The sequence below is a fragment of the Aricia agestis genome, chromosome 14 (assembly GCF_905147365.1).
Source record: "Aricia agestis chromosome 14, ilAriAges1.1, whole genome shotgun sequence".
NCBI lineage: Eukaryota > Metazoa > Arthropoda > Insecta > Lepidoptera > Lycaenidae > Aricia > Aricia agestis.
The window spans coordinates 10,476,161-10,489,717 of NC_056419.1; the positions used below are offsets into that span (position 1 = coordinate 10,476,161).

The 13,557-nt window shown below is 34.8% G+C and overlaps 2 protein-coding genes across 4 annotated transcripts in view; one reads left to right on the top strand and one right to left on the bottom strand.

Annotated features, from left to right (window-relative positions):
* The window catches only part of LOC121733870 (lysine-specific demethylase 3A), a 200,247-nt gene extending 196,034 nt beyond the window's left edge, over window positions 1-4,213 (bottom strand). For both annotated transcript variants that reach the window (XM_042124265.1, XM_042124264.1), the window contains exon 1: window positions 3,947-4,213. In XM_042124265.1, coding sequence (XP_041980199.1) covers window positions 3,947-4,102 — 156 coding nt within the window. In that variant the 5' untranslated portion in view covers window positions 4,103-4,213. The remainder of the gene's footprint in view (window positions 1-3,946) is intronic.
* Window positions 4,214-5,381: 1,168 nt separating this feature from the next.
* LOC121733860 overlaps window positions 5,382-13,557 on the top strand; it is a 34,826-nt gene continuing 26,650 nt past the window's right edge. For both annotated transcript variants that reach the window (XM_042124246.1, XM_042124248.1), the window contains exon 1: window positions 5,382-5,523. In XM_042124246.1, the coding sequence (XP_041980180.1) occupies window positions 5,492-5,523 (32 nt within the window). In that variant the 5' untranslated portion in view covers window positions 5,382-5,491. The remainder of the gene's footprint in view (window positions 5,524-13,557) is intronic.

The window sequence follows — 13,557 nt, forward strand, 5'->3', positions numbered from 1 at the left end:
GCCCCTGGTGTATCCTCTTAAAAACATCTCTGCCTTTAGTCATTTGAAGTCTCTATTTCCCGAGGCAGGAAGTTGTTTGCCAAGACATTTTCATTAAATTACACTAGTACGAGATTTTTATACGCATAATATTTGTAGGAATTTTAATAAGGAGCAAGTGCGCCTTCAGCTGCCGGATCTGCTCTGAATTATTAAAAGAAAAGCTGATATATAGCGTATTAGAAATGAGAACTGCAAGAAGTCATGAAGACTTGTTACTTGGCCTAATCGAAGTAAGGCATATTCTACTCCTTAGAAAAGACCTTGAGAGTTGAAGTCCACGTCCTTATATCAGAAAGTCTTCGGAGTCGTCGTGAAGATTGAATCACAAACAAATTGTATGCAGTAGTCAGATAAAAGGTCAATTCAAATGGTATGTTTGCAAGCAAGCCCAGTCTACAATGCAAGCAATGATTCAAACAAACTGGTATTTGTACGAATCGGTACTTTCACAACGCCGTATTGGATATACATATCTGTTATATTACAGCATTGTTTAGCTGACCAAAGCAACTTCGAGATAATATACTGACATTTCCGTGTGCCAGGGGGATAAAATATAGCCGAGCCCACCGGGAATGTTGGTTTTAATAGTTGTCTTTAGCTTGGAACAATCTAGAATTTTGCGCTAAAGCCTATTTATTAGATATTAGGTATCTTGTGAATAAGTAAAGTGCTTGTTTGGTGTGTCTTGCTAGCAAGCACCTAAAATTGTAAGGCGTACCGCAATAACCAGACTAAAGAAATGTCTCATACGGTTTAAAGATCTTTATTTCCCATTAAGGCATTTCGTCACTTGTATGAGAACAATAATAGGTACTCATTTCTCGAACATACTCATTACTTATCTATATGCGCTTTACTGCATTATCTTCTTATTTCTCGTAATTTCAATATTCTTAATTACTTCTTGATAGAAATCTACTTGGTTATGCGACACCCCTTTTAAATAGACATCCTAATATTTCTTGATCTTCTACCACATTTTTATCATCTTTTATCACGGCGTCAATAATTACAAGGTAATAGCTCGATTTCTCTACATTAAATAAAAAACCAGTTATAGTTTCTGGTTGTTACGAAACATACTCGGTATAACCTACTGTATCTAGCACGCGTCTGCTGTCTTGGCGGGAGGCGTACGCCGAAGGATATCGTCTATTTATACCGGCGTAGCGGGCGATCACTACACCTATGACCTATAACTAGAATATACTCATTAATCATCATCATCGCTCATCAAAATCTGTCAGCCACGCTCCAATTTTTAATTTGCGAAAAACTTAAAAAAACATACTAAATTACTAACCTAACCTAAGTTTTAAATCTGATAGTGTCTAATCAGCTGTCGGCAGAATCGAAAAAATTCCATTAGCTCAGATATTATAATATAAGATTACCTGCCCGAAATCGATATCAGTATCACAATTTATAACGCATTTGAATCTCCAAGATGTCAATGCCTTTATCGCGGCTGATACGAATCTAAAAAAAAAACGGGTATCATCGGGCCTGTTTTTTTACAGGACTTTGGGCAAGTCCGGTGCGGCGAGTCTCGCTCGGTGCATCGAACGAGGAGCCGGCCTGGCATCAGGTCAACGAACTTCCAGTCATGTGCATTCGGTTTTCTTGTTACGCTTATAAATAATCTCGATTCTATATGCGGGGCAGGTGCCAATTAATGACGTAACTATAGTCGAAACCATGAGACATGAAACGGGAGATAGGACTTATAAAATTGTTGCGTACTGTGCGGTGTGAATACAGGCGCCAAAAAGTGGGCGCGTAAATTACATTATACATTATGTGGTTTCACGGTTTTTACTATGGTAAAACAAGGTTTAAAGTTTAAACCTGCAACGTATACCGTTCGGCGTACACCTTCAGGTTCACTTGTGCGTACGTTGCGTGCAACGTAATGTGCCCTTCTACTTTAACCCACGATAGAAGAAATGGTCTGAAATGCATCATTGTTTCACGACGGATGACGAATGACGATTGCGGATTGATGGAGTTGGAGAAAGCTAATATTACGAAAATTTAGAGGGCCATATTACATAAAAATGATTACCCATGATCGGCGTATAATGCATATTATGCATGCTATAGAGTATAGACAGCTTCGCAATCATGGCAAATGCTAATCATAGTTATACTTATCCTCTACGTGAACTGTGAAGAGACACAGAGAAAACATGACCGCGTCTTACTCAAAGGAATGCCAATAAATTCCGTTTACTGGTCGATAAGAATTTAGATTCTTAATTTAAACTTAACAAAACTTCGAAAAATTTAAAAGTCGTTAAATAAATGAAACTCGTTAATTTGCCTATTGGCCAATTTCAACTAACTTTCCCTCCTATTCAACAGATTTCATAGAAAGAGGTTAGAGTAAACCATACTCTTTATAATTTGTGTTCTTTTTTTTTTGAAGACATCTTCCCCTATCCCCATACTTCCAGTGTACCGCTAATAATAATCATTATACTTACCCACCCAGTGTTGCCAACTTAGTGGAATTTCCACTAGATCTGGTGGTTTAGACGTACCTTTCGGCGGGAAAAATTTGGTTTTAGTGGCTAGTGGATTTCTCAGTGGATTAGATTATTTAAGTTAGTGGTAGCTTCGACGTTAAACCACTAGTTTTTTTATTATGTTTCTAACACTTGAAGACGCACACTGGAAACTTAATTATATTATTATCATCTTTATTCGTTTTGCCGCATTCTAACGCTGATATAGAGAAATTATTAAGCATGATGGATGTTGTCAAGACTTAACAGAGAAACCGGATGAAGTTTGATCGCCTTTCTTTCGTGCAAACTGCAAGGTTAGCACGCGAAGGCGAATGCTGTAATAACAACATAATACCAAATACCGTATTACAAAAATTAGAACTAAAGAAATTTATTCCTCACAAACTGAACAAGTAAATGATAATGATTCCTCGAAAGACGTTCGACTTTACTCTTTAGTTATGTACCTACTTATACATAGGTACATAGGCAACTAAAGTTTTCCTTTTTGTAGTAACAAAAATAATTATTTCATAATAATAATGACGTTGTTGTTGTATTATTTTCAAATTATATACAGATAGGTTGTTGTTGTCTTTACATTATTTCGTGGAATTCTGGTGGTTTGAGAGGCCATTTAGGTTTTAGCGGTTTCTGGTGGTTTACGCTGCTGAATTTGGTGGGTTGGTAAAAAAAAAGTTGGCAACACGTACCCACCTAATTGATTTCCAAGACTGGCAAATCATAATGGTACCTTGATGGTACCTAGTTTTAAATCGTGGCCAACTGGAATACGATAATATCTACTAGATACATAGGTACTTACTAAGTAACTAGGGAGTTACTACACTTCCAGAATTTTCTGATCTACTCAAATAGAATGCATACATTTTCCTAAATATCACAATTCACAATGCAATCATGCGCATTTTATAGTAAGTATAAAATAGGTTGATAGGCGGCCGCCATTTCAAAATTCCATTTTCGATCTTCTCATATAGAAATTAGAATAGAACCCGAAACGATTGTGGAATCTGAATTAGTAACCAGATTATATTATTATAATTTATAAGTAATTAAATACCTATAAAATTACAACTGGTTACTGTGGTCTATTAGAGTAAGGTTTGTTGTAGGCAAATGGAATGCGCGCGCTCTTTCAAACCTGAATTCGTAATCACGAAAACGTTTCTGTAATTAACTATACGTGACGTGTACGTGACTTGTTAAATATTGCAGTAACATTAAAGTATTTTAATGCAAACAGATTTAAAAGTGCATAGGTACCTAAAATCATTTTAAAACAATTGTACGAAACTCTCGTACCACAAAATATGACTGAAAAGTATAGTTTTACTAGATAATTTTGCTTTATTATACATTATTATTACCTGAAGTTCCTTATTCTTGTTATCTTTCAGCGATGCTGCTCTGATAACACCAGCTTTCCATCCCCATTCGGAAACTTTATTCACGTTTATTTTTGCAACACCACTCACTGAGAGAAATCTCTTGCCAACTAAATCTTCGCGATATCTAAATGCCATAACGAACACAATCACATTATTCACGGTAAAAAACTACACAAACGTTAGGAAAACACAAAACTCAAACGCATAACACACTGCACTATACGTCGAGCAGGGGAAAACTAGGTGGAAATCGAAATACAAACGACAGCTATCAATTGCAATAATACGAATAAATAGAAAAGGTACCTTATCTACGGCACTAATGTGTAAAACTTGGGACTTTTTACATAGTCGGATAATCGGTTAGGCCTTGTGTAAAGCGACCGAATGAAATAGAACATCAAACAACAATTTGGTCCGTATAAGAAGTTACATTTTGATTTTGTGGCATTATATTTGCATTGTAGTTCTGCTACTCAACAATAGGTAGCGCTTTTACAATAATGTTATATACTTATATCTCTGTAAATTAAGGATGTATATAACATTTATAAATTCAAAGATTCTGACCCAAATTCGAAATATATAGTAGAATAAAACATCCTGCATCGATTGATACCAAAAAATCAATACCATACCGACAAGTTACGTGAAATAATTCATTTTAAAATTTCCATTTATCATACGTAATGTTTGTCGGAAGTGTTACAATTTTTGAGAATTCGTCAGAATTGGGAACTTTGTATCAAAGATAAACAGCTAAAAAACTGCTTGTTAATTTCTTTGTACGATTAGCGATTTTTGAAGCCCAAAAAAAAGTGGGTTCACCGGTAATTCTGAGGAAATATTTTAAATTGAAATTTATGAAAATTATTCTTCGAAGGGTGCGACAAGACTTTATATGAACTTGGGCCGGGGCGCTGCTGGTAAAGAAGAACTGTCAAATATGTCGTTTTTGTATGTGCCAGCGTTAGTTCCTTTTTTCGCCACCTGCATTTAAAGCTTTGCCGATCTTTCTTGGGCCGCCATTTGCGGTAGTCAAATTACAACAATTTTCTTTCAATAATAATTAAATATCGAATAGTTCTTTAAAAATCTATTATAAAAATCATTATAATTAATAATAAGTGTCTGGGTGTCCAATTTTTTACATATTTAGTACTTTCATAATTTAATTGGATGTAGTACGGAATTTGACCTTATATACATCCTTAAGTATTTCCTATATAGTATAGTACTAAATGTACTAAGTTTTATTAAAAAAGGGTTTATTTTTAAGTATTTATACAAATATTTGATTTATTCTATTACAATGTACTACTGCAGGTACTTAGTACTTACTATTTAGTTTTTAAACGAAGTTAAATTTCTGAACGTAAACTAATATTGATTATTGACGTCACGTGATCAAAACACAGGCTAAATTCAATATGGCGGACGTGACTTACTGCTGAGCGGTTGTGTTTTTGTCATGTTTACCTTGGTTAATATTTTAAACTAGATTTTTCTTATGTGATTATTAATATGATATCGTCTATAATTTCCCGACTGGTCATGTAAGTCCTTTTTAATTTTTATCAGTATAAAAATATTTTACATAATTTTTGTGCGTATTTGATTAAGTAATTATTATTGTGACATAAATTTCCAATAATGAGTAATGGAATCCTTTGTTTGAATTTTTGCGGTTATTCTATAAAATAGGCTTTTGATTTTGTAACTGCAAAACAAATAATATTATTTGAACGAAGACCGAAGTCTTGCACTTTGGGCAAACATGTCAATATTATGTGTAGGTAACCAAAAAAGTAATCGCATTTTAAAATTAGATTTTTCATATTGAGATTACAATACAAGATTCTTATGGTTTTGCCAAGCACTAGGTTTTATCTCATTAGTATAACATCACCAATCCCATTTGCTAGGATTCCAATATGAAAGCCTTCTGAGATTAATTAAAGCAATTAAACTTAATACAATTAAAATTAATATCAAGCTCTAGTATTCATTAAGCAATTTTAATACTATAATTTGCCTACCATATTATTTTCTATCTTTATGAAGACACTACACAATAAATTTCATATCTATATAGTGCATGTAAACATGTCTAGTCTGAAATGGATGGAAACGTTGATTTTAATTCATTAAGCCCTATACGGTCACCGGTGACCGAGACACAATAGGAATTCTATTGTGTCTCATTTTTCCGCGATCGGCGGGTTAGTTCGAACCCATATTAGTCCTTAAAAAACTTATAGGAATGTATTTGGAACATAAACAGTCAGTGAAGCTTGGAATGGTATAGTCCAGAGAGAAGCTCTATTGGTGCGATGAGCCTTAAGGCCTGATTATGAGCAGCGGCAGCATACTAGGGGGTGACAGCATCCTAAAGGGGCTACATTGTTCTAGGGGGTGGCAGATTTCATAAAGTGGCACATAAAAAAAATATAAATCCGGCATAGTCAAGTGGCGAGTCATTGCCTTCGACCTATTACATCCACAATAAACATACCAAGTGCTTTGCCGAATGCACTGTCTCTTTACTTGATAGGCGTAAGGCATATGTTTTAAGAAATAATAATTTGTATATTAGGTACATTGTTAAAAATGCTGCACCTAAGTAGCTATTTTAATACTTCAATACTAAATCTTTATATTGGCAGTTGGTCAAATTTCATGACATTCAATTCAGTCAAGGTAACATTTAACATGCTGTTAAGAAAATAATAACCATCAATTATTCATTGAGTTCTGTAAGGTTGATTGAATTTTTTAAATACCTTGTACAATTTTATGCTAACTTGTAAAACCAAATCCCCTACAGACAATCTAATAACTATGAGTAGTGTCAAATCTTTATTGGCTGATAAAACTTAAGTTTAGAATTTATTTAAGTAAAGTCCGAATGTTATTATGTGACAATCGGCAAACCACGGTAACAGCTTCTTTCAATTAGCTAGATCCATTGCTTATTGGCATTTTCCAAATCCTTTTAGGGTTCCATGCCCACAGGGTAAAATTGGGATCATATTACTGAAACGTTTACTATCTGTCTGTCTGTCACCAGGGTGTATCTCAAGAACCGTGATAGCTAGACAGTTCTTATTTATAACCTTAGAGCATTAAAAATGTAGTATGACAATACTTTATAGAGTGTATTAACATTTTCATTGTTGCCAGTAATAATTTTTGAATCTCTTTAGAAAATTGGTTGGAATGCAATTAAAAATATTATTTTCTATTATGTCCAGTTTATATTATTGCATATAAAATTAGTGTTAGCTACTTGCCAAACCTAAATTATGCATTTTTTGTTTGTCCTATAAATATTATGTTACTGAATAGCTGTGCGTTCACCACAGTTGGCTGTGATCCAAATATGTTTGAAATGGAACAACTATCCATCGTAAAGTTTGGCAGGCTCCCTGTGCACATGTGTTTTGCTCTTATTTTCACCTTTACGCATCTTTTTGTAGACCAAGTCTTTGTTCTCTGCATATTTTAATTTAAGTGGTGGATTAGCAATTGCTGTAACAAGTGTCACAATTCACTTGCTGTGATTGGCTAATTAGTGAAGTTTGTTTTGTGGATGGAACTCGAGATTTCAAGAATTGAAATTTGTTCCAAGTGTTGAAATTTACTTGAAGAGTTGAAGTTTGGTTTCCCAGTGGGCTACTGCACTGCCGGGTGCTATTTTCGTTTAGTTCTGGCGCGGGGCGTGCAGTTGGGCTCTTACTTCGTGACGATTGCTGCGCATACGCACAGTGCATTGACTCCTAACTGTATTGTATTGTGAATCATTGATTGTCATACCGTGGATATAAGTGTAGTGTATTTTTCATAAGGCTCGGTCTACCTTGACAATGTTCATAACGAGAACACTTGTCTTACCTTTTTAGGTGTAACCTCGTTGTGTACCTTTACCTAGTTTTGCGGTGACGTAGCCTTTATGTCTTCTCGGTCGAGACTTGAAATTCGAATAACAATTTATTATGAGGACCATGTGGTCGTTATTTATATCTGATAAAATATTGTGATTTGTGTGTATTCCTTTCGTAAGTTTACTAACGTACTAATATTGTGTAAATGCAGTAATAAAGGGGCAAAAACATGGCCTTTAGGTACGCCAATCCACGTCACTGGGTATTTAGAACGAAACAACAAAATAAATGTAAATTAGTTTTTACTTTTTATATTCATTTGGGTAGGTAAAAATGTAAAATGATACAACTGCACATACCATGTACCTAATCTTTCAAATTCCTTAAGTTTTATGAGTGCATAATTTTAATAAATTTTATTTTATAATGGGTTAATACTTTTTCAAAATTTTCTTGTAAGTAACTAATTTTAATAAAATTCACCCATAATCTAGCTAGCTGGATATAAAACCACAAATAGGAGTAGGGACTCAAAAACATAGTAAAAAATTCTTATTTCCTTCTTAACTTCATCATTGTAAGATTGGTTCCAAATATGGTTCCCAATTAGTGTCAATTTCAAAGGTTGAGGTCATACTGATTACTGACCTTAATATACACCTACAACCTACGGTCTTAAAGCAGCACTAACACTATTATATTGACTTCTTTACAACGATTATAAGCCTTAAAAGTATTAAAGATTTTTTTATTACACATTTAAAACATTTTGTAAATGAAACAAAGACTTTTCCTTTTAAAATTCTTTTTAGTTTGGATACATTTTAAATTTTACACCATTCTTTTTACATTACTGTCTTCTATACATCTTATTGTAATTAATGTATATTTCTGTAAGTATTATATTTATGTAATAATATGTATTATATAATATATTTATTATTTAATAAAGTCTTTAAAGTATTAAGTTTTCATATTTTCTCGCTAATATTTAGTACAATTGCAACGCTTATTAAAGTTTATAGTTATAGAAAGTGGGATCTATGCTTCAGTTGATGTTACCGCATTGAATTCGGAATGCACTGTGCACTCCATATTAGGAGGCGTACGTGTTTATAGTAGGGTTACCAACCTTCAATTTTTTGTCAGGATTTTAAATGGGATAACCGCGAAGTTTCGGTCAAAACAGGACGCTTAATCTATACTAATATTATAAATGCGAAAGTATCTCTGTCTGTCTGTCTCGCTTTCACGCCAAAACTACTGAACCGATTGTAATGAAATTTTGTACACATATAGTCTAAAGCCTGAGAAAGGACATAAGCTACTTTTTAACCGGAAAAAAGGGTTGTAAGAGGGTGAAAATGCGTAAATTTGTTCAAATTAAGTTAGTTCCAATAATTTATAACAGATGGCGCTAAGAGTCGTCTACATTGCTCTATCGCTTGCTCTTACGTGTTTCTACAAGAGGTGGTACCATCTCGAATTAGATTTTTCGATTCTTTAGATTGTTTTAACTCTTACACGCTTTTGTATAACTCACTACTCAGTACTTTATCTATGTACTGAGTAGTGAGTTAGTGACGTAACCTTCAACCTATCAATGATAAATTATAGTTTATGGGTAAAGTTGTGTAATGGGGGGCTAAATAAGCTTTAAAATTTGGCATAAATAAAGTTTAATTTAAAACAGTGAAAAGAAATGAAATGTTCTTCTTACCAAATTTGATCAGAATCGGTTCAGTGGTTTGAGCGTGATGAGGTTACAGACAGACATAAAATAGACGGGCATACTAGCATGATTATTATAAAGTTTTGATAGATTGCGTCCGCAAATTCATGCGCTCAAAAGGAAGTACCATAAGATACGTGAATCTTATTGCTTAAAAAAGTAGCCTGTGGGCTGTGTCCTTGGGCTGTCTCCAGGGTAACTCTATATTCTATGCCAAATTTTATTGAAATCGGTTCAGAGGTTTTCCAGCATTTTTAATACTGTATACAAATTATTTCTTTAAATTTATAGTATAACTTAGTAATACACTGTCGATTGACTTGAATGATATATAGTATATACCCTCAATACGAAAATAACTTCAGTAATCCCCAATACCCTGTAAAGTGCATGGAACTTATGACAATAACCAGTAAACGCTGAAGGCAAACAAAGCTAAAATACAGTTGGAATAATTAATATGCACGGAGCATCGCTCTGCCTTCTAATGAGGATGGCTGTTTCTTTTTAAAGATAACCTATATATCGTTTGCAGCACGTTATTTTAGTCGTAAATCATGTTCTGCTAACCGATAGGCGTAAAAGTTTAAGGATGTTGTAACATGCGTATAGTTTCGGGTTAATGTAACCAGCTGATATTTTTTGACGCTAAAAGTATCGATTTAGCAATCCCATCCTGGATATTAGTCATTCTGTTGCGGTTTTTACCGTCTTAATCATCAGTATTTTTAATTCCTTTTTCACTGGTCCCAACAGCTGTTTTACCATGTCCGAACTCACTGTCATTTTGATTCTGATGCCTGGCTTTTTCTGCAGCAGTAATTACTTCTGTAAGTAAGTACAGTAAGATAAGTTACTATGATTTTATTATCATCAAAGTTTTGTTCTTGAAAGTCTGTCTGTATAAATTATTAGTGCTAATAAGTACCAATAAAAATTACTGAACATTGTTTAAAATGTTGCCTCTATCTTTAATGCCGTGTACAGCATTATTTTTAGAAGAATAGGAAGCAGTTAAATCGTGCATGCGTGATAACCACGCTCATGATTTTCGACCCAGTTGACTGAGTTTCGTGTTCAGTGATCCTTTGTTCAAACCAATTAATACAGAAAAATCGACTCAAATGTTACACTGGCCTAGAATTTCGTTCCTTACTTTCCAACAATTTATTCGTTCGGTGTAATTTTTCTTTAATTGTTACGCCTTTTTCTGGTCGACTCATTAGTCTGCAATCGCGCCGGAAAATTCTTTTAATAGTTGCGCTTAGACTTTAGACTCGAGTGATTTTGCGAAATTCTTTGTTCATTATCTTCTGCCTGCATTATGAAATATTTAATGTTGCTTGCAGCTTTGTTGAGCAGTTGTGCTGAAATTCGTTCGGTTATAAAACTGTATGTTTGATACATTTGTATTAAATATTGTGAGCAATGATTTGGATCATAGCTAACTAGAAAAGTGTGACGGTCAAAACCTCAAGACGGATCGTTATACTTCATATGTCAAAATGTAAATGGTGTCTACCTTCATGACTTCCACCATGTTAGCTCGGTACAAATCTTGATTCAATGCTCCTATTCATTTCTCGCGGAGCAACTTTGTGCATAGTATACAATGCAGCATGCACGACAAGTGGGTGTGTGCTTTCAGACTCAAGACACTTGTCCGTGCATCTGTGCAGTCTTGTTATTTATTTATAAAACAAGCCAGCCAGGCCGACAGTCTTGCTCTCAACTCGTTGATCCGTACTAATATTATGAAGAGGATTTGGTTCTTTCGAATAGAGAAAAGGTATGAGACGGTGAACTTTTTGTTCACTTTTCTTTTTGGGCATCCGTCAATCCAACTAACGCTTCAAAGAAATGTAAAATATTTATTCAAAGAAAAATTAATTCGTTCCAAATTAAATAGTTGGAATCCGTCTAGTATTACACATCGTGGACTAAATTTGATTGGGCACCGATAAACTATTAGGTAGACCATCAGAAAATACTATTTAAACCAACAACGCACGTTCTGTATTGTAGACCATCAGAAAATACTGTTTGAAGCAACAAAATGTACGATTCTTGCCAGTAGCCTGTAACATCTAGTATCCTCATACCCATAAAATGCAGAATTACGGCTGAAATAAAACGGGTTGCGTGATGATGCTCCGGGTTTTATTGGCCGTCTCATCTCCTATAAACATTTTCTTCCTTACCGGATCAATTTTCTCAAGTCCACGTTGGATGCCCACTTAATGCTTTATCAATAGATTTTCTATCAGTCTTTAATTACACGTTATCGTGCTCGATCCTAACTGCGCATATCAAACGAATTTGGTAGCCAACTGACTGTGGAGAAATGGTCACGCCAGCAGTCGTTTATGTTCTAATTACTCTGCTTGAAATATGATACCTCGTTTGCCGTGAACATTACAATAAATAGTAGCAAGTGTGCTAAATCCCGGTCGCGGGATGGAAAATTTAAAAAACACTGAACTCTACTTTGTCTCGTTTCGTCGAGGCTGCATAAATCTGTGAGCGGTTACGCAGGAGTAATTTTTACAGTGCCCAAGTGTGTGCGCAGTACAGAAGAGCACTCTCTATTCCTTTACTCTCATAACCCAGTGGGACGGAAGACACACAGAGATCAGGCGCAAGACTGACTTTTTACATACCCATCCGACGCATGGATCATCTTGCCTGTCAGAAAATCAGGTGATCCGTGATCAGCCTGCATTGTCCTAAGCAAACTTGGAAATAACATGGTTCCAATGCGGGAATCGAACCCACGACCTCCGAGTCAAGAGCCGAGCTCTAGATCACTGGACCACGGAGGCGAAGATAGCCTAGTGTGCTAGTGTTAGAGATAAGTAGCGTTAAAAACTATCAAAATTTCTCCTAGGTGACGGATGTCGATGTTCTCTATTGTCTTTTGTGGTGTTCTCTAAAAGTTTCAGCAGAACCCAGAAGAACAGTGTCAAATAATACTGTTAAAAGCTTTTTACAGGTTTAATGCCGTCGTTGGACTAGAGCCATATTACACGGGGATAATCCAATTGAGTACCATATAAGTTGTATCCATGTTGTGTCTGATTGAAATTATTGACGAATGACGTCATTATATTGTAATGTAGAGAGAGCGATTTTAATGTTGTTAATAATTGTTGCAAGTGAATGCTTATATCACACTGATTCTTCTCACCGGACTTCCGAAACGGTATTTAGTAGTTGGCACCCACTATCCACGAACCATTTTTAATTGGAATTTAAATGATCAAAATTTCATAAAATGTAACTACAGACATCTTGCAGGTATAAAAGTAGTTTCATAAATGAATGCGAAGACACAACCAACCATATGATAGCACTTAAGACTGCATCCTCCGTGCTAAAACACAACACTCGTAAAACAAGGAGCCCGCTCGTAGAGTTCAAGTGTAGCTAGGGTTGGTAATAGTTCAGAGTCTATCCTCTAGCTGCTATAAATAAGCTATATCAAAACATGAATGTTTTGTTATTTACAAAAATACATCTTTATACAGGGTGTAACAAAAATAAGTGATAATATTTTAGGGTGTGTACGTGTTCCTTGTAGAGAGTTCACTGTGAAAGTAGCAGCGTTGAAAGACCAAAATTTTTTTTCACTTTTGTATGGGTGAAAAAGGGGAGTTTAATAAGTCAAGATAATCTTGCTTGAAAAATTAGTTTTAATGATATTGATGAGCAAGATAATATTGCTATCAACATCATTAAAACTAATTTTTCAGCAGCAGTTTGAACTATTTGTTTAGGTGCACTTAACATAACTTTTTTAAATCTTTTAGGGCCTGTTTCACCACTTTCTGATAAAGTGCCTAATAGGCTATTCACAACTTTTTGACAGATTCTCCATACTTTATCTGTCAAGTTAAGTGGTGGATAGCCTATTCGGCACTTATCAGGAAGTGGTTGAAGCAGGCCCTTAATGAGTTAGTCTATCTGTCCCTTTG